This window comes from Polypterus senegalus, chromosome 12, assembly GCF_016835505.1.
Source record: "Polypterus senegalus isolate Bchr_013 chromosome 12, ASM1683550v1, whole genome shotgun sequence".
NCBI classification, from domain to species: Eukaryota; Metazoa; Chordata; class Cladistia; order Polypteriformes; family Polypteridae; genus Polypterus; species Polypterus senegalus.
Window position 1 is genome coordinate 38,781,076 of NC_053165.1, and position 24,372 is coordinate 38,805,447.

The following is a 24,372-nucleotide window of genomic DNA, read 5'->3' on the forward strand; positions in this document are numbered from 1 at the left end:
AAAAGAATAGATTAGAAATAACTTGCTCTCTTTTCTCTCCCCTCTTGCCTCCCTCCCCATTTTTGCCTCTCCAAGTGTGGCAACTCAACTTTTAATTTGTGTATTTTTAATGTCTTGGTTAGTATGTTTAGCATTTGTATACATGTGGAACAATTCTGTATAATGCACAAAAAAAAGAGACCAAATTAGAGGTTAACAAACAAATTTAAGTTGTGTTTTTAAATCTTTAATTACCTAATCAGTGTGTCGTACACCTATCCTACCTTGACTTTTCCCAGTTTGCAGCATTTCACTTTATTGTTGTAACTCTCAAAATCTGTTCAGACAATGTTGAATGATAAAAGATTATTTTACATTTTTTCATGTACACATACAGGTAGTCCCCAGGTTATGGACATCCGACCTACAACTTACAAATGGGCGGCAACTGCAACGTACGCGCCTCAGTAACTGCTGCTCCGTCATCTTCGGCCTGGGGACGCTGCAAGCGGTGGCTGGACGGAGGCTGGAGGGAAGCGATTTCACTGCCCGCGCAATGTAGTGTCCCTCCTGCGGCTCCCAGCAGCAAGCAGTATCACTGCCCGCCCACCACACACAAATGCCCCATTCATTCTCGGTGGGCAGCTGGTAATGCTGCAAATGGTGGCTGGACGGAGGCTGGAGGAGGACAATTTCACTGCTCACGCAGTGTAGTGTCCCTCAGGCGGCTCCTGGTGGCAAGCAGTTTCACAGCCCACCCACCACACAGGGCTGTCCCATTCGTTCTCGATGGGCAGCTGCTAATGCTGTAAGCGGTGACCCGGTTGTGACTGAACGAAGGCCACTGAGGGTGAACTGGGTGGCAGGGGGCAACATTGTAGTGTGCATCGGATGGCTGCCTATTGAATGGGGGCGATTCACTACCCGCCTTTGGCCACACCGTGTTCGTTCTCGGTGGGTGGACGCTGCAGGCAGCATACTATAGTGGAGGTGACTGTGAGGTGGGCTGGTGATGAACGCCTGCTTGTACTGTTACGTACATAGCAGGAAGCTGTCTCTCGTCAGTACAGACATGTTGATGACTGGTGCCTTCCTGCTGTGATAGCGTGTACAGTGCTGTGCAGAAGAGCTTATCTTAATCTTTTGTCTTCACCCTTCAACGATGTCTCTGAAACACAAATCTGATGCAAGTGCTGGTGATACAGTAAAGAAGAGAAAAACTATCACCATTGAAAATAAAGTAGAAATAATTAAAAGGTCAGAGAGAGGTGAAACTCCATCATTCATTGGCAGAGCACTTGGTTACAGTCGGTCAACAATAGCATTTACTAAATTTATGTACCTGTTCCGACTTGCATACAAATTCAACTTGAGTACAAACCTACAGTCCCTCTCTTGTACGTAACCCGGGGACTGCCTGCATATACACACATAAACACGCACTATATATGCACACCAGGCTATTCAAATTTAAATGAACAGATTTCAAACAAATTGTGTAAGACAAACACATTTCATACATCACTGGATACAGGAAAGTTCAAACTTTCAGTACCACTGAATGCCACCAAGCGCTGTGTCTTGTTTATAGTAAAACGGCTACAATGCCACTAGAAATCATTCTGCGTGCTGCAATTTGCAAAATGTGAGTCCATTGTTCAAATTCAATGTGAATTCTGCCAACAGTTCAACAATTTAAATATTGTTTGAAAACAAACAGCATCAGATTGGGGGTAAATTTATGCTGACACTGTTAGTTAGCGGCAGATATGAGGGAGTGTGAACATGACACAGAATAAAACTGAAAAAATATTTTATAAGTACCATAAACTTACACCCGATCTAGTCCGTTGTCAAATAATATTGTGTTAGTGCACTGATGTTTTCCGATTAGTACTATTCAGGTCATAAAATGATTTCTTCAAAATTTCCCATATATTTGTCCCTTTCCTTTTTCCCCCTGGTGCTGCACTGATATCATGAACTAGAAGGAATGAGTTTATTCAGTATGAACAGGAGCACGCAGGTGGCCAGTTACTGTGTGCTACAACATACTTGACCTGGCAGCAATTAATGCACATGTACTGTGCAAGGCATGCACAGATCCACTGAGAAAAGAACAGCGTCCTTCGCTCACCTTGCAAAGGAACTTCTTCGTCGCTTCTTACAAGAAAAGGCAATGGAAAAAGAAAAAGAGGATGAAACATAGACAAGCTTCTGTTCCAAGACCGCCACTTCCCACAGGAAAGCAAACTCAGTCAGTGTCAGGTGCCCCTTCAATGTAATAGGAACCCCAGCATAGAAAGAAGTGTGTACATTGCAACAGGCACATGTCATAAATAGTGGAAGGACGGTCCTTGGGTATATGGGAACTGTTAACATTTGAATCTGATGACTGCATATAGCGCGGAACTGAACTCTCTGTACTATTCTTTCCTCTGCATGTCCTGATGTACAAAAGAAACGCCACCATGCACCAAAATGTGCAGATTGGGCAAAATGGGGGGGTTTGGGCAAGATTATTGGTCACTGATTACAACCGCAAGAAGGTATGTGAATGAATATGAATAATGTTGCATCAGTGCCACAATTTTTTCCGAAATGTACTATACAGGTCATAAATTGAATTATACCAAATATACCTATGTCTCGGTTTTTTGTCAGTGTGGCTTTGACATCATGGAGCATAAGGTGCATACTAATTCAGCGTGAGCAGGAACACGAGATACCAAGAAGGCAGATACAGAAACATTTGTGTGTCAGCTTTTATCCTTCTAGATCAGAGAATTTCCAATTCCATTGTCTCAAAACACCACTCATATTTACATTTTTTTTAAATAAAAACTAACAGCATCACATCAATGGGGGTTATATCGTGACAAGAGAATAAAAGTGAAAAAAAAAAAAACGCTAGCTTTTACAAATACTGCACACATTTACAGCTGATATTACAGAGACAAATCAAAATGTATGTTTTTATTGCATAATATTAACAAAGAAGAGCAGCTCACTACCCAAAACGGTAAATTTGCGAGGCAGCTGTTATTAAACCCGTGACCTCTTGGTTACAAGTCAACAGTTCTTACCACTGCACAACGGAAGCTATTGTATTATCCTTGTACCTTCTGTGAAAGTGTTTATTTGATATTTGGACTTCAGCTTTCACACATTATATAGTTCATGTCTACATTTTGTCATTTATTACTAAAACATGGAAAAATGTTTCTGATTTTAACTATGTATTTACATAGATTGTTGCAGACATGGAACACACATTAAATGCATGTGTTCCAAATAACGATATACTATTTACACTATACAGCTCTAGGTAGCTCACTCCCAGATAATCCAGGCTTGAGCAGGGAGACCTATTTGCTTTTTCTGCAGTGGTGGGGGGAATGGTATAGCAGGCTGCTTGCTGCTTGTGTTGATCCACATTTACAAGACAAAAGACGCTGAAGGAGAGGTGCGAGCTGATTTAAGGTGTTCCGGATTTACAAGTTTTTTTCGTAATTCTAGTGTTAACAACCTGCTGGATTTCTATGTGGAAGCAACAAAAGGATATGATCAAATTTGAGCAGAATATATTATTTATCTTTGAATCTTTGAGCGAAGGGATTTAAGGCAGGCCGGAATTACAAGTTTTTTTGTAGGCTTTGAGAATTCTAGTGTTAAAAGGTTTGCACACTGTAATGTACATTCTGTACGACTTCCCTTTAATTAGGTTAATGGTGAGAACTGACACTTTCACCACTGAACCCATTAAACGGTTTATTTAATTATGTGTTATTTTTGGATTTCTCCACACAGCTTTAACACTAGTGTCATCAGCTGCTGTTGTATTTCCAGGACAGCCTGCTTATTGCAAATTTACCACAAAAAGTGATTTCTTTCTTTTTTAAAAATTCCATACTGAAGGTTCACCAACAGTTCTGACCCATATTTTCTTAAACTGTCTAATTTTCAAAATTGCTTGCTTTTTATCATACTCAATTCAATAGCTTTCCTCTTTTTATGCACATTTTATGTCAACACAAGTCTCTAATTTCAAACGCAAAGGACAATTAACCCTCCACACTTGAGCCCTCTTATGTGTTGCTAATTCAGGGAACTTGTAATACCCAAGTAATCAGAATTTGCCCCAAAACTTCTGCTCAATTGGAAATGAGGACTAAACACAACAAATGTAATGTCTCCACATCAGCATTTCTGTCAACTGTACAAGTAGTTATGTTGTTAGACTTCTACTTCAGGAAGTGATGAACTGAACCAAGGGGACGCAAAATTAACTTTAATGCAACTGACACAGCAATTTCCCAAATGAGGAATAAAATCTTTTACTCAGTTAACAGTTTAACAATTGTGAATATAACACACGCTCCAATGAGATCAACGGGCAAGAAACATTTTCTCTTTCCACAGCAAAAACTGCTGCCATAGTAAATCACACCACATAAATTTGTACAGATTGAAAACAAACTTCTCAGGAAAAAAAACAGCAGAGGTCTGAAATCCCCATTTTCATCCCTCCATTCTTATACCACCAAATACCACCAAAGTGAAGCACAGATGTTTCACTTCAACTTGCACCCCATATCAAATTGCTGTCATGTGACAAATGATTGCTTGGAACATAAGGCTGGTACGGGGGGGTTCAGCTACAGAGGCTTTGTCATCATATGAAGAAAACACAGAAATAGCCACTGCATATCCTTGCCAATTTACTGCATTTCTGGTGGGGAAATTCAAATTATCTAATAATAGTATTTTGTAAAGTGTATGCTATCTGATTTTTAGAAAACAAGAAATTTTCAAAAGAACATCTCTCTTCCATGTTATTATTAAAATAACATGTTCTCATAAGCTCAATAAAATGATTTGCTACATGCCCTGCTATGTGGACATTAATGTTCAAAAATTTATTCTAAACTAAGCTACTAATTTATATTAAAGTAGTCATTTCAGGACACACTTCACATCCAATTCAGAGTTAAACCTCTGAATTTAGATTATACTAGAAATACCAGCTTAAATTATTTATTTATATAAATAGAATTTGCTCTAATTTTATTGTAATCATTCCATACAAACAGATCAATTTTTACAAAAATAGGATTGAAAACAAATCAACCCCCAGCCCTGAGAAAGAAAGCATGGCCAACAGAGTAAAACTTAAGGCTAGTAAAAAATAAGTAAATTGAGAAGTTTAATAAGCGGATAAAGAAAAATGAAGAAAAAGAAATAAGATAACCTGCTTTCTCAGTGCTTTAAGAGCTTAATGTAAAATGTTGTTGGTTAGATCCTGCCAGGTTTTGAAAAAGTTCTGTACAGATCCTCTAAGAGAGAATTAGATTTTTTCCAATTTCAAATAGTATAAAACATCAGTTACCCACCGACTTAAAAAAGGAGAGTTAGACTTATTTTGCTAAACTGGATGAATCCTATGTGCCAATAGTGTAGTAAAGGCAATTATAGTCCGTTTGTCCTACTCTGCTTAAGCCCATCTGGAAGTACACCAAACACAGCTGTTAATGGGTTAGGAGGGATTGTGACACCAAGGCTGTCTGAAAGACATTTAAAGATTTTGGTCCAGAATGATGTTAATATGGTGCAGGCCCAAAACATGTGACCCAGTGAGGCTGAAACTTGATTGCAGCGTTTGCAGGTTAGATCTTGCCCTAGAAACATTTTGGACAATTTTAAACGAGACAGATGTGCTCAATATATAATTTTGAGTTGAATAACTGTATGCTTTGCGCATATGGAGCTCGAGTGAATTCTCTGCACTGCTACCTTCCACCCCTTTTCTGAGATGTTGAGTGAGAGATCCTTCTCCCACTGTCCTCTTGGATCTTTGAAAGAGAGGGACTGTAAAATGGTTTTATATATTGCAGAAATGCTGTCCGAGTCCTCAACAGCAAATTATTTTAATGTAATCACAAAGTAAAGACTGGTGATAATATTGCAAGATGTCATTAACTATGAGCTCCCTTTACAATGCAAGAGGACATTTTTAAAATATTCCCTGGATTTTGTAAAATTATTAGTGTAAAATGGTAATCATGGAGATGGATTTTGAGATTATCATTATTTATTACTGAAAAAATAGATTATTTTCATGTTATTTGAGCTATGCAGTAGACAAACCATAAGAATGCCAGTTAATACTCCACCTCTGAATTACAGTACATTCTTAAGCATGTCATTTAATCTCTTTGTGGTCCAAATATTATACATAACACATTCAAACAAACTAATTTTCATGTTGATTATGATAGACAACTCTCAGATATATAATAACATATTTGTAAACATCCAAAATTTCTTGCACTTTTACCATAGAAGAAAACAAAAACATCTGATATTGTGAATGGTGGACGAAGCATGCATGATGTCTACAATTGATCAAGCAGAAATTCTTGTCCATGTGGTTTCTTGTAATGAAATACTAATACTCCCAAGAGCTAGAAAACTTTGCCTTACATCAGTTATTTAATGATGTAAATGTGCTTGTTTTCTGTGGTGGAGTACATTAACCTGGGGTGTTTTTAAGGCTGATTTAAAATATGTATTTATTTATTTAAAGCTGCTATATCCAACTATAAATAAATATTTACCCAGATTTAACTCTGTACGGCTTCCCAACATGAAAACAAACCTTTCAAGTTCTAGTACTTGCCATGGAATACAAAACCAGCCCAGACTTCAGAACCCATTAGAAATATTTTAAACATAATTTTCAGGTGAAACATAAAAATTGTCTTGAGTTGTAGATTTTCAATGAGGTAATGAAAAGTCAAGACTTACTGGGCAAAAAACCTAACTGAAAGGTAAAGCATTATAAAAGACTTTTGCAGATAATGTACAGGTTACTTACTTAAAACAAGACTTTGTGAGACCTGAACATATCACATATGTGCCCAAATCCTAACTTTAAATCATACAGAAACAAGTTTAAATAACTGTTAGTTGTAATTGGAAGTTAAAACGGCCATGTTATAGCAGGTAAAGATCAACACATGTAGTAAATACTGTAAACTCATTACTGGCGTAATTATGTTTATTTTTTTCTCAAAAGAAAAAAAGGCAAAAACAAGCAAATTTCTGTCATGCCGTTACTATAAACTAGTTTGAATAAATGAAAATACAAAAGTCAAAGAAACTATATCTTGTCATTTGCAAAACAGAAATACAGTACAAAAATGATTATATCTTGGGATGCTACGTCTAACAACATTAGAAAATCTAAACGCATTCACCAATCACTTGAGGTTCAGCGAATAGTAACTCTGCAAACCTGATGTTCCATCTTAGGCAATCATTCTTTAAAAGTCCATACAGCTTTCCTGCTATATCTAGCTAGCAACAAGGTCCATTGAAGGGAAAAGCTGCGTCTCGTGTGCAATGCCACCAAGTTGTAGTGTTTGATTTTTAAATTCTTTAATGTTCCTGTTTGTAACGCTGTGATTTCCACAACAAGCTGTAAACATAAGGGTTGCAAAGGAAAATAGTGTTCTACTCCGACTCTAAGTGAAAACAACAAAACCGCTATCCACACAAAATCGAACGTGCTGTAACTGTAACTTGCTCCCAAACCTAATACGGAAATGACATTAGACTCGTTTCCGTGTATTTCATGAAGGGCCATGCACAATGGCTGGAAAACTGACTGCCCGGGCATACAGCCACAACACGGCGCTCTCGTCATACACTGCCTTTAACTACCACGAAACTGTGCAGAAGCAGTGGCCCACCAATTCTAGGAAACCAACTGTGCGGTTACATTCAGGAGTGTTGGGCATTACGTAGGATATCACAGATCTCTCTTAACTTTCAAGTTTTGTTCCCACGTACCGCGAACTCTTCTCTGTCTGAAGCCGACCGCCAGACTGGCGATTCCTCCTCCACCTCCCCCCACCCACCAAAAATCCTCCGCCCTGGTCGCTTCCCCCTGGGCCACCAGGAAATGAAGAGCGATACAAAGCTACGCTCTGTCGTCCGGCACCACCCAAACGGACGTCGCCCCATTTGTCGGAAACAACTTTACCTTCATAACACAAGATTCCGATATTGTTGTTCATCTTATCCAGGTACTGGTAGTTCAAAAGATCCATTTTCGTGAAAAACATGGAGGGGGCGCGCGGATAGACCAGCTACTTCGCGTGCCCGATGGGGGAGGCCCGGCCTCGAAATTTCTCTCCTATGATCTTTACCCAAAATCAAGCAGAGAACGCACAGCTTGTTACCAGTGCTACCGCTACTGCTTTTCGGACTCGTTTCACTGAAACAGTGCAGAGCGCGGCCGGCCAGTAGCCCTCACAGCCCCGCTGCAAGTTCTCTGCGCGCTGCCGTCACGACTCTGTCGAATGAGTCGCGCGAACTGCGGTTTCCACTATGTAGGCGCGCACCCGGACAAAATAGAACGCGCCCACCCGAAGCTTTAGTGCCTGCTTGTGTCTGGGATCAGCTTTCAAAAGAGGCTGCACCAGTGGGCCGGGAGAGCTAGAAAAAGGAGCAAAGCCCACCCATCGTCCAGAGAGACGTGAGTTTATAAAGAGATGCTGGTTTAGTAACGTCTGTTTCTGTTGCAATGACCACTTCCAAATGGACTAAATTAGAAATTACTTTCAACCCCCCCCGTCAACTGGCAAAATTTGTGTCAAATCGGAAAAAGGTATACATTTTGTGAATCTTAAAATATTCACACTGCCACACGCAGTCCCTACATTAGTTGTAACAGGCGATTTTGAAATCAACTACAATGCACAAAGAGCAGTCCAGACCACAAGTGATGAGTAGCTCGAAAAAAGTATGCATTGCTTTACATTTATCATTTTGATAGAATGACCAGGTAGTCCAGCCAAAATACTCAAACCAGTTAAAATATATAGTGCTTCTTACTTTGACTCTGTTACTCAAAGCAGCATCTTCTCACAACTCTAACACGATTTCTTAAAACAATTCCAAACTGTCTTATCACCTTGCAAAGACAAAACATTCCCAAAATTTTATTCCAAGTGCTCGTAAAATGCAAGCAATATTTCAAAATGAATGACTTCAGAAGGACATCCTCAAGCAAAGCATGCTGATGTCAGATATGAGGATTTTCAGTTTGTCTTTGTGCCTTATTTATCTGTTTATTACTTTAGTGTAAACTGCATTTCCTACTTTAATGCATTGGCAACACCCTGTGCTGAAAAGGACAGTTTGCAAAATAAAAACATAATACGGGCAGCAGCATAAATGGAAAAATGCAGTAATAAAAGGTAAGCATGAACAAGAAAGATGTGTTGTGTTGAAGTGTTCTAAATACACAGATACTAGGAAACTAAAAAGAGCACAATGCAGCAAATGCAAAAGTCAACAGCTCAAACAAAAAGCTGTTCAAATCTAAAAAACTTTTGGCCTCTTGTTTCTTCAGTGCTGTAAACAGGAAAAACAGTGCTCTGGCCAGGTCTTTCAAACGCAAACATATTCCAATATGTATTAAATAAACTATTTTTGTACAACATAAAACAACAAAGGGATGCTCAAGAGAGGAAAAAGTAGAAAATCAAACTAAACAATTTATTTCTTGTATAGCACAAAATCTCCCAGGGAATGTTCCAATGGGCTTTATCAGGCGCTGTTTTTTGACCAACCCCCCCAAGCCTTGACTCCCTAAGAGGACCACAGAAATAAAATTCAATGGTACAAACTACAAGGCAAAATGCCCAAATAGATTAAACAGTGCCACTCACTAAATACAGCAACATTTCATATGAGAGTACAGATTTGTTTAAATACATGAAAAAAGTAGAAATTAACAAATAAAAAACCAAGAATAAAACCTGCAGGTACTTTTGGTCTATCCACACAGGTGCTGGTCCCTGTCTACTAAGTGGGGTGCCCTGTAGTTAGGATATAGCGGGTTGGATAATGGATGGATGGTCTGCCTGCCCTTTAGCATCTTGGGAAAACATATTTCCTTCCACGTCACAATAATCCTCTCCTATACAGTTCTCTGTGCCTACTTATCTTCTGATACACCTAATTTGTTACACAGAACTTATTACTAAACCCTATGTTTGAACTTTTTCCTACAGTGACACATGTAGTTACATCCCCACTGATAACATGAGGTTTCCTTTTAATCTTAAGCCATGGCTGGGTTCTGTTTCTGCCATGTAACAACTTGTGTACTTGGCAACCCACGACAATAGTGAAAACATAACTGGATGTATGATATTATGTGCCGAAGTCTTTCATTTACAAGTACATACTGTATCAGTAAAACACAATCTGGCAACAAATGCTGTGGGTTCAAGTCAAGCGCTTTGTTTGCTGTTTTATACTTGAAGGGAAAAAAAACGGGTGTGGAACCATTATAGACTTGGCTTGATAATGGAAAAAGACCATTACAAAAAGTCCCCAGAGATAAGGTCTGTGATAGCACAGAATGTTGCCTGGTTAAAGCTGTAGGGTTCCACGACTTTAAGCATACTCTCCAACAAGGTATTTATTTGAATGCATTCAGTTCTAGCTCTGTATCTTTTTCAAATTGTCTAGGAAAGATGCACATAATGCAAGCAAATATCAAGCAAAGCAGATTATAATGTTTGCTAACCTATCAAGACAAATATTTTCATAAAAAAAGACAAGTCACTGGTATGACCAATGGAAAAAATGAGCCAGCATCAAAATGCATCCATTTCCAATGAGTACCATAAGCAGATACCATGTTACAATAATTCCATATGGAGAAGAGCATCCTCTTCCGTTTAATTTTTTTTTTTTTTTACAAAATTTATTTGCAACTGCCAAAATATAAATAGACAGGAGTACTGTATGCATTTACAAATACAACACACTGAAAATGAAAACATAAAAAACATCATTCATCACATATAATTATCCATCAAAAATATGTAGGTTTTGCTATGTTTGACTTGATTGAATGGAATGTTTCATGCTTTTAATAAATTCAATATATAAAAGAAATATATATTCATACACTTAAGTTATCATACATACTGTATATTATACTATGACACATTCAGATTTTTTTTTTTTTTTTAACAAAACAGTTTAGGAATAATAGTAGCATATAGTAAATGAATTACTATAGTAATTACTATCAGTTTTACAGATTCTCATTTACAACTTACATAATTTTTCAAAAAGAATATGTTGTTAAATATTACACACAAAAAAACATAATACTATGAAATAAAAAACACACAGACACTGACTAAAATCTGACCAGGAACAAGAGCAATTGGATGAATTTGCACATAATTTGCTGAGTTTCCCAAACTAATGAAAGTTCTTTATAATAAAAGATGTACACAAAACAATTTACACTGAAACATGTTTTACTTTATTATACAAAAGAATCTATACTCCCACATTTTACTTTATAATACACTTTTACTAAAGTGAACACCATCCAAAACTGTTTTAAATGTGCTAGACTAAAGCACAACTGTATTTCTGTTTATGCATACATGTATATTTATAGCTGCATGTATTTACTAAGAAAAGGGTGCAGATCCAGCAACCTTCTGGTTTACAGTCCAAGTTTAGCCACCAGACCACACTATGTGAAGAGCAGCTACAAGCCAACCATGTCAGCGAGGAAGTAGAAATACCATGCTGCCCCATAGTGGTAAGCAGACGCAAAGATTGTTTGCCTCAGTAGATAGAGTGTCCAGTTTCTAACATTTTCTTTATCCCATTATTCCTGGCAGATCCTCTTAAGCTCTATTACATTAGATGGGAAGCATCTGTAAACTGCCATCTTCAAGTCTATCCACAGTATTCTAATTTATCCATTTAAAATTAATTTACAATACAATAAAATGCGGAGAAAACTAACTCATTACAGTCTAACACCAAGTCAGTTAAGCTTCGAGGATATCAATCTGTCCAGTTAGGAGGCATAAGTGATTGTGAATCAAGTTCACATGCTCTGGTGCAAATGAAAGTGACAATAGGTGCACCAGAAAGAAAACAAGATGACCAAAAAGGCAATAATTTTGCAGGTGGCTGCCTCAGATAATTGCTCTCTCCTCATCCTTCCTGACTGATTCTTCTCTAGTTTTGCATTTTGCTAGTGTCTTTGTCACTACTGGTACCATGAGGCAGTACCTGCAGCCAAATCAAGTTGTGCAGCTCCACCAGGATGGCATATCCATACATGCCATCGCAAGACGTTTTGTTGAGCCTCCCAGCACAGTCTCGAGAACATAGAAGAGATACCAGGAGATGGGCCGTTCCATGAGAAGTCTTGAACATGGCCATAGATGGAAATCAACGCAGCAGCAGAACTGGATTCTGCTCCTTTATGCGTAGAGGAACAGGAGAAGCACTGCCGGAGCCCCACAAAATGACCTCAAGATGGCTACTGATCGGCAGATTTCTGACCAAACTGTCAAAAACAGACTCCATGAGAGTGACATGAGAGCCAGTGTCCTCTAGCAAGACCTGTGCCTACAGGCCATCACTGTGCAACTTGATTAGCATCTGACAGAGAATACCACAATTGGAAGCTCAGCCAATGGTGCCCTTTCTCTTCACAGATGAGAGCAGGTTCATATTAAGCACGTGTGATAGACGTAAAAGAGCCTGAAGATGCCGTGTTGAACATTATGCAGCCTGCAACGTCATCGTGGTTTGGCTGTGGGTCAGTGATGGTCTGGAGAGGCAAATCCTTGGAGGGTCACACGGACCTCCACATGCTACACAACAGTACTCCGATTGCTGTTAGGTACCGGGATGAAATCCTCAGAGTCATTGTCAAACCTTGTGCTGGTGCAGTAAGTCCTGGGTTTCTACTGGTGCAGGACAATGCCCTGTCTCATGTGCCCAGAGCATGAAGGCATTGTTGCCATTGACTATCCCACACGTTCCCCGGACCTTAATTCAATTGAGAACTTTGGAATGCTTTGTAGTAGCACCACATACTGTCCAGGAGCTCATTGAAGCAATGATTAAGAGTCTGGGAGGAGATCCCCCAGGACACCATCCACATTCTCATCAGGAGCATGCCCAGACATTGTCAAGAGTGCATACTGGCACACAAGGGCCATGCACACTACTGAGTCACATTATGAGTTGCCAGAATGCAATTCACAAAAGTTGGATCTACCTGTGATTTCAATTTTTGACTATGATTTTCAGTGTGATGTTGAATGACTAGGTGATTTTGGTTTCAGCTGCCAGTTGTCACATTTTTTTGTTCTCAACTAATTACAGTATTACTCAGTAAATTTTCCACTTTCGTTCAAGACCTGATGCGCGATTTAAATGTTCCCTTAGATTTTTTTTAGCAGTGTTACATTTAAAAAAAAAAACAAAAAAAAAATAAAAAAAACACACAAATACAATGACCTTTCACAACATTGAAACCTCCTGCCTAATATTGTGAAGTCCCACCTTGTGCTGTAAAAAAGCCCCAACAAGTCACAGCATACACTTCACAAGACCTCTGAAGGTTTCCTGTGGTATTGGGCACCAAGATGTTAACAGCAGATCTTGTAAGTTGCAAGATAGGGCCTCCATGGATCAGACTTATTCTTCAAGCGCATCCTACAGATTGTAGCGATACCTGGGGAATCTGGAGGTCAAGTCAACACCTTGAACTTTTTGACACGTTTCTTTAATCCATTCCTGAACAATTTGTGCAGTGTGGCAGGGTGCGCACTGAAAGAGGCCACTACTGTTGCCATGAAGGGGTATACATGGTCTGCAACAATATTTAGGTAGGTTGCACATGTCAAAGTAACATCCATAATAAACACTAGAATCTCTGAAACCTACAAAAAAAACTCTTAAATTTCCTTCACACCTCTCCATCAGTGTCATTTGTTTTGCAAATGTGTCGATCAGCACAAAGCAGTAAGCAGCTTGAGATCCCATCCCCCCTATCACCGCTGCTCAAGTTGGGCATCCTCATCTGAGTTCACCTCTGCTATAGTACGTCTAACTGAAATCAGCAGTGTTAGATCGGGGGGGAGCATGAATGTGACAGAGAATAAAACTGAAACAAAAAACACAACACTACCCTTTAGAAGTACCATAAATAAGTAATAATCTATAATAATAAAAGGCAAAGCCCTGACTGACTGACTGACTCATCACTAATTCTCCAACTTCCCTTGTAGGTAGAAAGCTGAAATTTGGCAGGCTTATTCCTTACAGCTTACTTACAAAAGTTAAACAGGTTTCATTTCGAAATTCTACATGTAACGGTCATAACGGTCGATAGCGGTCGACAACGTCCGCCATGTTGAACTTTCTTATTTATGGCCCCATCTTCACGAAATTTAGTAGGTGGCTTCCCTGCGCTAACCAAAACCGAAGTACGTACTTATTTCGGTGGTATGACGCCACTGTCAGCCACCATATTGAATTTTCCAAACGTCACTTATTCTCCAACTTCCCGTGTTGGTAGAAGGTTGAAATTTGGCAGGCCCATTCCTTATAGCTTACTTACAAAAGTTAAGCAGGTTTCATTTCGAAATTCTATGCGTAACGGTCATAACGATCAACAACGTCTGCCATATTGAACTTTCTTATTCATGGCCCCATCTTCACGAAATTTGGTAGGCGGCTTCCCTGCGCTAACCGAAACCAATGTACATACTTATTTCGGTGGTATGACGCCACTGTCAGCCGCCATATTGAACTTTCCAACGTCACTAATTCTCCAACTTCCCGTGTAGGTAGAAGGCTGAAATTTGGTACTTATTTTGGTGGTATGATGCCACTGTCGGCCGCCATATTGAACTTTTCAACAGTCTTTGTTACTTATGGGCCCATCTTCAAGAAATTTGGTACACGGGTTCCCAACGCTAACTGAATCCTACTTATGTACATATATACGTCTATAGCCTGCAGCTTGGTCACCGTGTGAGGCGGCATTGGGTCCCCCATCCCAACGCCTCACACGTTGTTGGCTGCCTGCCTATATAAGGCCGTCCGTCGTTCCGGTCTCTACATTTCCTTCCTTGCTTCACCACGGGATTCACATCTCCCTACTGATAACTACACCCTTTTTGTTTAATCCACGACTTCTCCTCTGTTTTATTGTTTGTTTATTACAATTATAGTTATTGTATAGGTATTTTACACTTACTTTACATTGCTCAGGTACCCATTTCCTTTATCATTCCAACCCCCATTACCATGTCTATCGAGATGATCACTATCGATCAAAGAACTATCACTTACCGAGTGGTTTCCATGCCCGGAGATACCACCTACCTTTTCCATTCTCTTTATTACATATTGCACGGCCATATCAGGCTCACTCTTGATATCCGGAGGAACATTGTGTCTTATGTATTGAATGACTGGGACAGGTTCAAGGTGTGGACTGATGACAATACAGGAGATAATTCTACTACACAGGAGCACTATAAGAGTGAAATGCTTAAGCCCTTCACCTATGGTTCTGCATGTGAGTTGATGGCTGCCGCTTTCAAGTGTACCGAAATGGCCAAATATTTTACACCTTTCGACAACCACCAATGCCTCTTAAACATCTTAGATTCACAGGTGACAATTTCAGTAGTGGACACTTTGATGTTTATGAATGTTTAAACTCTCAAAAGCTGGATGTAATTTTATCGCTGAAACCGGTTGTGTGCTTACAACGCTTGACAGATGCCGAATGTCACTTCAATACAACAAATCCTGCAAATACTGTCATAATTGAAACAAACCATGAAACTCAAACCGATTATGACAGCAGCAATCCAAGCTGTGAGATTTGAGACAAGATTACTGTTCACATGGCCAACTGTTAAGTTGCATGCTCAAGAGTAAGCTCAGCGCAAAGCTTGGTCATGTTACAACCGGAGGGCCGAACTGACAACATGGTATACAAAGAGATCCTTAACAAATAATTATTGGCATATTTTCCCTCAGTTTAAAAAGGTTAAATTTTCTTCTTAATAAAAATTTTTAATGCCGTACTTTGCCAGTAATGAAATAAAATTAGCAATACTCAAAACAGTAAATCTAGGAATTGCCAGGACTCAAACCAGTAACCCCTTGATTATAAGTCAGTAGTCCTGACCTCTGCACCACCCAAGAGGTCGTGTCAGTGTCATACCCTAACTTGATTTATTTTTCTTCAGTTGTATTCTTGAATTATAGCTCACTTGTTTTGTTGTACTCGTACCTTTTGTGAAAGTGTTTTGATATCACTTCATGTCAACCTTACTGTATGTCATTAATACTATAACATGAAAAAAGTTTCTGTTTTAGCTATGTGTTCAACATTTCTTGCCTCGTGTTTCCTGTCATCCCACATTTACACAGATCATTGTAGACACAGAACACATATGAAATTCATGTGTTCCAAATAACAATATATTATTTACTCTATACAACTCCAGGCACCTCACACCCAGATACACAGACTTGAGAAGAGGGAACGTTTTGCCTGACTTTAGCAGTGGCAGTGTAGGGATGGGATCGCAGGCTGCTTGCTGATTGACACATTTGCAAAACAAAAAAAGACGCCAAGAGGTGCAAAGAAATTTAAGGTGGCCCGGGATTAAAAGTTTTTCATAGGCTTCAGGGATTTTAGTGTTAAAGCCAAGACCCAATATTTCCAAGCAGAACACTGCCCAAAGCATCACACTCGCTGGCTTGCTTTCCTATGATTTTGCATCCTTTTGCCTTCTCCTACACAGGTAAATGACACACACAAACCTGCTGCCCACACAATATAAATAAAAAGGTGACTTTCAGACCAGGCCAGCTTCTTCCATTGCTCCATGGTCTAGTTCTGATGTTCACATACCCATTGGTGGGGCTTTCATAAGAGGACAGGGGTCAGCATGGGGACTCTGACCAGTCTACGACTACGTAGTCCCATATGCAGCAAGCTGCAACATGCTTGGTGTTCTGACACCATGTCCAGCATTAAGTTTTTCAGCAATTTGTGCTACAGCAGCTCTTCTGTGTGAGATCAGACAACACAAACAAGTCTTCACTCCTAACATGCACCAATAATCCTTGGGCGCCTGTGACCCTGTTGCTGGTCCAACAGTTCTCCTTACCTGGACCACTTCTGGTAGGTACTAACCACTGCATACTGTGAACAACGCACAAGACCTGGCACTTCATAAATGCTCTTACCCAGTAATCTAGCCATCACAATGTGTCCCTTATGAAGCTCATTCAGATCCTTACATTTAACCATTTTTCCAGCTTGTAAGACATCACCTTCAATTCTGATTTTTCTCTTACTGTCTAATACAGTGATACCTTGAGATACAAGTTTAATTGGTTCCATGACCGAGCTCGTAAGTCAAAATGCTCTTATCTCAAATCAGTTCTCCCCATTGAAATTAATTGAAATGAAATTAATCTGTGCCAGCCCCCAAAAAACCACCCCAATTTTTTGCTCAATGTTTTCAAAATAAGAAAAATGTATTTATAATGAACAAATATTGTATACAAACAAAATAAAACCTAATACATAAAAGATAATCTAAAGAAATAAACAGATGTTGGTGAAGCTGATTAGCGTATTGTAATGTTTTTTCTTTCTCTTCACTTTTGCTTAATTTTGTTCTTCACTAGTTTTTTCACTTTTGCCACGCTTTCGTCACTTTCATTCGCAGGGCGCTTCAATAGAAACCTGTCCAAGGAGCTTTGTTTAGTCATCCTCTTTAGAATGTTTCTGAAATGAGTTAGGAAAGTCTCATTAAATAGCGCCGCTGCATAATCAGTTGCAACTTTTTCTGGGTGTTTCTTTTCAATAAAGTCAAGTGTTAGGCAAGTGTCATTAACACTAGAATTACCAGAGCCTACGAAAAAACTCGTAATTCCGTCCCACCTTAAATCGCTTCTTAAAATCGTTCACAGCTCTCCACCAGCGTCTTTTGTCATCTAAATGTGCTGATAAAAATCAGGCTGCAAGCAGCCGGCTATTCCATCCCCCCACCGACTTAGAACGTGCACAAACTTCTCCCAGCTCATGCCTTGATTGATTATCTGGGAGTGAAGTGGAGTTTTAGAGTGGAAATAATAGATCATTATTTGGAACACACGCATTTCACGTGTGTTCCGTTTCTACAGTAATCCGTGTAAACACATTTTTAAAACAGAAACGTTTTTCATATTGTAGTAGTAAATGACAAAATGTAAGCATAAACTATATAATGTATGAAGCCTGAAGTTCAAATATCAAACACTTCCACAAAAGGTACAAATATAATAGAACAAGTATGCTTTTATTCAAAAATATAACTGCAGAAAAAAGCCACCTTAGCATGCCATAATGACACATTCTTACTACAGCTACCACGGTAGCATAATGGTATCAGCCGCTGACTAGTATCCAAAAGGTCATGAGTTCGATCCCACATGGCTCAGTTTTGAGAAGTAAACTGCTCTTATTCTTACTATTTTAGAATAAAAACACGCATTTGATTTCAGTGTGTAACAGCCAGTAATTTATGATACTTGTAAAGGTTTGTTTTTTTTTTATTCACTTTTCATTCTCAGTCTCAGTCGTGTTCAGGATCCTTCCCTACCCCCCATCTGAGAATGCTGTTTTCACATAAAGATGCACTGTAGCTCTGCAGCGTACTTGTGACTGCATTCTCGTACCAATGCTTGCGAACTGAAGTGCCTGCGTGCACTTTTCGTGGCATTACACGTCCATTTTTTTGAGCATGCCCGTGTCGCTCAAACACAGGAACATATGTTGGTGTACAAGAATAAAAAACAAGTGCACTTTTATTCTAGACTATAAGTGAAGAAAAAATAAAGCAAGTTACAGTAGGCGGTTGATACGACAGCTTGCGTGGTGCAATGCTAAGAACTGCTGATTTCGATCCGTGCTATATAAAATCATCACATTCAAATATTAACAATTTCCACACACCCTTCCTACATTCACGACATGTGTACTTGTTGCAGTGTACACATCTCTCTGTGCTATGGTTCCTATTACACTGAATGAGCACCTGACATTGTACTTTCTTCCCTATATAAATAACATTCGAGTATAGCGCGTCTCCAAATAAATCACATTTGAGTTATAGCGCATCTTTATGTGAAAACAGCATTGTCAGATTTTTGGGGAATCGTGAACGCGACTGAGAGAATGGAACTGAATAAAAAAAAAAGACTGAAATCAAATGTATGTTTTTATTCTAAAATAGTTAAGTACATGCAATATTATTTGAAAATGAACAGCGTCAGATCGGGTTTGAATACACGCTGCGACGCTGAACTCCCTGTCTATCTACATAGTAATAACAGTAATTTTATTATTATATAGGAGCTTCCCTGTCTGCCTATCATATAGTGCCTTTCCTTCCTACCTATCTATATATCTATCCCCTTAGCTGTTTTTATATATCTATTATACAGTGCCTTCCCTGTTGGCTGACGCTGTTACAGAAGGAGTCAGCTTATTCAGTGCAGCAGTTTCAACGCACAGTACATGCAATATGATTTGAAAACGAACAGCGTCAGATCGGGCGCATATTCAAACCCGATCTGACGCTGTTCGCTTTCAAATAATATTGCATTAGTGTGATGATGTTTTTACATATATTGTCTCTTTCATTCATCTTGCGGTTTGTAATCAGTGACCGCGTGTTTTTTCCCCGATCTTGCCAGTTCGCACATGTTGCTGTATGGTGCTGTTTCTTTTGTACTCCAGGACATGCAGAGGACAGAATAGTACAGAGCAGTAAGTTCAGCGCTATATGCAATCAGACAGACAAACAGGCAGAGAAGGCACTAGATATATAAATAAACAGGGAAGGCACTGTATAATAGATATATAAAAAACAGCTAAGGGGATAGATATATAGATAGGTAGGAAGGAAAGGCACTATATGATAGGCAGACAGGGAAGCTCCTATATAATAATAAAATTACTGTTATTACTATGTAGATAGACAGGGAGTTCAGCGTCGCAGCGTGTATTCAAACCCGATCTGACGCTGTTTGTTTTCAAATAATATTGCATGTACTTAACTCGTTGGTACGAGAATGCAGTCACAAGTACGCTGCAGAGCTACAGTGCATCTTTATGTGAAAACAGCATTCTCAGGTGGGGGGTAGGGAAGGATCCTGAACACAACTGAGACTGAGAATGAAAAGTGAATAAAAAAAAAAAAACTAACCTTTACAAGTATTATAAATTACTGGCTGTTACACACTGAAATCAAATGCGTGTTTTTATTCTAAAATAGTAAGAATAAGAGCAGTTTACTTCTCAAAACTGAGCCATGTGGGATCGAACTCATGACCTTTTGGATACTAGTCAGCGGCTGATACCATTATGCTACCGTGGTAGCTGTAGTAAGTATGTGTCATTATGGCATGCTAAGGTGGCTTTTTTCTGCAGTTATATTTTTGAATAAAAGCATACTTGTTCTATTATATTTGTACCTTTTGTGGAAGTGTTTGATATTTGAACTTCAGGCTTCATACATTATATAGTTTATGCTTACATTTTGTCATTTACTACTACAATATGAAAAACGTTTCTGTTTTAAAAATGTGTTTACACGGATTACTGTAGAAACGGAACACACGTGAAATGCGTGTGTTCCAAATAATGATCTATTATTTCCACTCTAAAACTCCACTTCACTCCCAGATAATCAATCAAGGCATGAGCTGGGAGAAGTTTGTGCACGTTTTAAGTCGGTGGGGGGATGGAATAGCCGGCTGCTTGCAGCCTGATTTTTATCAGCACATTTAGATGACAAAAGACGCTGGTGGAGAGCTGTGAACGATTTTAAGAAGCGATTTAAGGTGGGACGGAATTACGAGTTTTTTCGTAGGCTCTGGTAATTCTAGTGTTAAATAGCGCTGCTGCACGATCAGTTGTAACTTTTTCAGGATGTTTCTTTTCTTTACAGTTCAAAACCTTTTCCCACATTGCAAACACTTCCTTTAACTCACTTTAAGAGATAACCTCCACTGCGATACACCTCTATGTTGCTGCGTCTGTAGTTCCGTCAACTCCTCTGTCATCAGTTCCTCGGAATGTGCAGCGACAAGCTCCTTGATGGCTCATATTTCGAAATTTGGCTCGTAACTCAAAGCAAAAAATTCACCTAGTGACGGTTCGTATCTCAAAATACTCGTACGTTGGGGCACTCATATCTCAAGGTACCACTGTACATCCCATCCCTTGACAGGTACCACTATAAGGAGATAATCATTGCTATTCACTTCACTTGTCAGTGTTTGTAATGTTGTGGATGATCTGTGTATATTTACAGTATAAACACCATACACACACACACACACGTAATTTATACCTCAAAGTTAAATGGTTATTTAACTGGATATAACATGGATAACAAAAATGATAGACAGGAGCACATCATATAGTAAAGACAGGCAAAACTGAAAAGGTGAGACAGTCATCTACGGTATGTAAAAAGAATTTAAATGCATGACCTCTTGAATTACACGATAATCACAGCTTAGTGAATATTTTTTCGATTTGACTAGACAGCACTAGGAATCATGGCCTTATAATGAGAGTGTGTAATGTTATAGACCCCCTAATGCCGACAGTTTAAATTTACCTCTTTTTAATATTATTAAAATGATAAAAATTATTCATATCAATACAAGATATGCTCCTTCAGTCTAAGCTTTTAAATCAAGGCTAAAGACTAACTACTTTAGACAAGCATACCCTGACGCTCCTGAATAGCTGTGTAATACTGCACCTTCTGCTTGTTAGTCATTTGTACGGAAATAAAAGTATAATATTTTTAAACCATTACTAACCCTCCTCTGTTCTGTTTCTCTTCTTGATGTCTGGATATGGGACTTGGTGCCACTGCTCTACTGCCAGGCTGCTGTCCTGTATATGGAAAGATCATCTCAGATAAAAGAGCATTGGAATCATCAGATGGAAAGATCCTCTCATCAGATTAAACAGCCAGCAAAGACTCCACTATAGAAAACCCAAGAGGGGTAAGCAGCCTGTTGGCATATGTCATCAGGACTGTAACTTTGTTTTTGACTCTCTCTTTTACAATTTTAACCCCCTCCACTGTCAACTGGCCATGGTTCATCAATTAAATAATGGACAGATATTGTTGGTTTCCATTTATTTGTAATCAGTTTCTACCTTGTTCTCTGTATGTTTTAACCCTTATCCACGAATGCCATTTTTATAACGTTGCCATGAATGGGGGGTCTTGAAGACCCCCGTCTTGCAGACAATTTTAAACTGGTTAAATCTGACTAAAAATCAATATAATAACTTCAGAAATTTTTATTACCTTTGAAATGAAGTAAATATGATGTAAATTTTCAATGGTTTACATGTTACCTTTGTAATAGTAATGCATGCTCAATGTTCACCAAATCATATAAAATACAGTCATAGTAGCACTAAAACAAGATGTCAGTTACACGTCTGATTCGCATACAGAACAGTCACTCAAAATCTGCCTCAATTTCAACTTGTTGGCAGGCCAGACACACAAGGGAACACTCTGAATATTCCTGGAAAACCAAAGTTTGCACTGGGAGCAAGCGGCCTTTATCTTTCTCTCCTTTGCCCTTTGGCACAGGTGACAACATTGCTTCTTAGCTATATTTGCTGCATCTCCACGGGGCTGTTTCATCATCAATTTTTGTTTCCTCATCACTTCACACAGTGTCACTTCCATTTTCATTGTCTTCTTCATTTGAGTTGTCTGATGTATCGAAATCTGACAACTCCTTCATTATTTCAGCCAGGGTTTCACTTGCATTGAATTTCTTTGTTGGCCGTTGACTCATTGTTCATAAACACATCAACTGGACTTGCTCCTCAACAAACTATACACCAGCAATGTCTCAGGCAGGACTAAGAAAATCTAAACCAAAGAAAATACTAATTTAAATAGAAAATTCAAATATAAAATGAAGCAAAAACGCTTGTACAAAAATGGTAACGTTTCCATGAAATGGGGCGTTGGGGTCTCGGAGACCCCCAACTACTTTGTGCTACTATAGCACTTATTTGCACTAAGCTATTGAGAAGAGGATTTCAGCACATTTTTCAAGACAGCACAAAATGAAAACTCAGAAAATTTCATGGCTGTCGTATTACTTTGAATTGAGACCCCCTCATTAATGTATTAGGGTAAACAAATCTATAGTATTTATACAGCGCATCACTTTTTCCACATATTATGTTACAGCCTTATTCCAAAATGGATTAAATTCATTTTTTTCCCTCAGAATTCTACACACAACACCCCATAATGACAATGTGAAAAAAGTTTACTTGAGGTTTTTGCAAATTTATTAAAAATAAAAAAATTGAGAAAGCACATGTACATAAGTATTCACAGCCTTTGCCATGAAGCTGAAAATTGAGCTCAGGTGCATCCTGTTTCCCCTGATTATCCTTGAGATGTTTCTGCAGCTTAATTGGAGTCCACCTGTGGTAAATTCAGTTGATTGGACATGATTTGGAAAGGCACACACCTGTCTATACAAGGTCCCACAGTTGACAGTTCATGTCACAGCACAAACCAAGCATGAAGTCAAAGGAATTGTCTATAGACCTCCGAGACAGGATTGTCTCGAGGCACAAATCTGGGGAAGGTTACAGAAAAATTTCTGCTGCGTTGAAGGTCCCAATGAGCACAGTGGCCTCCATCATCCGTAAGTGGAAGAAGTTCAAAACCACCAGGACTCTTCCTAGAGCTGGCCGGACATCTAAACTGAGCGATCTGGGGAGAAGGGCCTTAGTCAGGGAGGTGACCAAGAACCCAATGGTCACTCTGTCAGAGCTCGAGGGGTCCTCTGTGGACAACCATCTTTGCAGCAATCCACCAATCAGGCATGTATGGCAGAGTGGCCAGATGGAAGCCACTCTTTAGTAAAAAGGCACATGGCAGCCCACCTGGAGTTTGCCAAAAGACACCTGAAGGACTCTCAGACCAAAAGAAACAAAATTCTCTGGTCTGATGAGACAAAGATTAAACTCTTTGGTGTGAATGCCAGGAGTCACGTTTGGAGGAAACCAGGCACCGCTCATCACCAGGCCAATACCATCCCTACAGTGAAGCATGGTGGTGGTAGCATCATGCTGTGGGGATGTTTTTCAGCGGCAGAAACTGGGAGACTAGTCAGGATAAAGGGAAAGATCACTGCAGCAATGTACAGAGACATCCTGGATGAAAACCTGCTTCAGAGCGCTCTTGACCTCAGACTGGGGCGACGGTTCTTCTTTCAGCAGGCCAACGACCCTAAGCACACAGCCAAGATATCAAAGGAGTGGCTTCAGGACAACTCTGTGAATATCCTCGAGTGGCCCAGCCAGAGCCCAGACTTGAATCCGATTGAACATCTCTGGAGGGATCTTAAAATGGCTGTGCACTGACCCTTCCCATTCAACCTGAT

At 39.3% G+C, this 24,372-nt stretch overlaps 1 protein-coding gene across 3 annotated transcripts in view; it reads right to left on the reverse strand.

The window, feature by feature from the left end:
• vgll4b (vestigial-like family member 4b) overlaps nucleotides 1-24,372 on the reverse strand; it is a 239,506-nt gene that overhangs the window by 169,829 nt on the left and 45,305 nt on the right. Inside the window, exon 1 of one of the 3 annotated variants that reach the window (XM_039770879.1) lies at nucleotides 8,027-8,370. The exons of the other annotated variants lie outside the window; for them this stretch is intronic. Coding sequence (XP_039626813.1) covers nucleotides 8,027-8,108 — 82 coding nt within the window. The 5' untranslated portion in view covers nucleotides 8,109-8,370. Of the gene's footprint in view, nucleotides 1-8,026; nucleotides 8,371-24,372 lie in introns of those variants that run through there. 3 annotated transcript variants of the gene reach the window in all.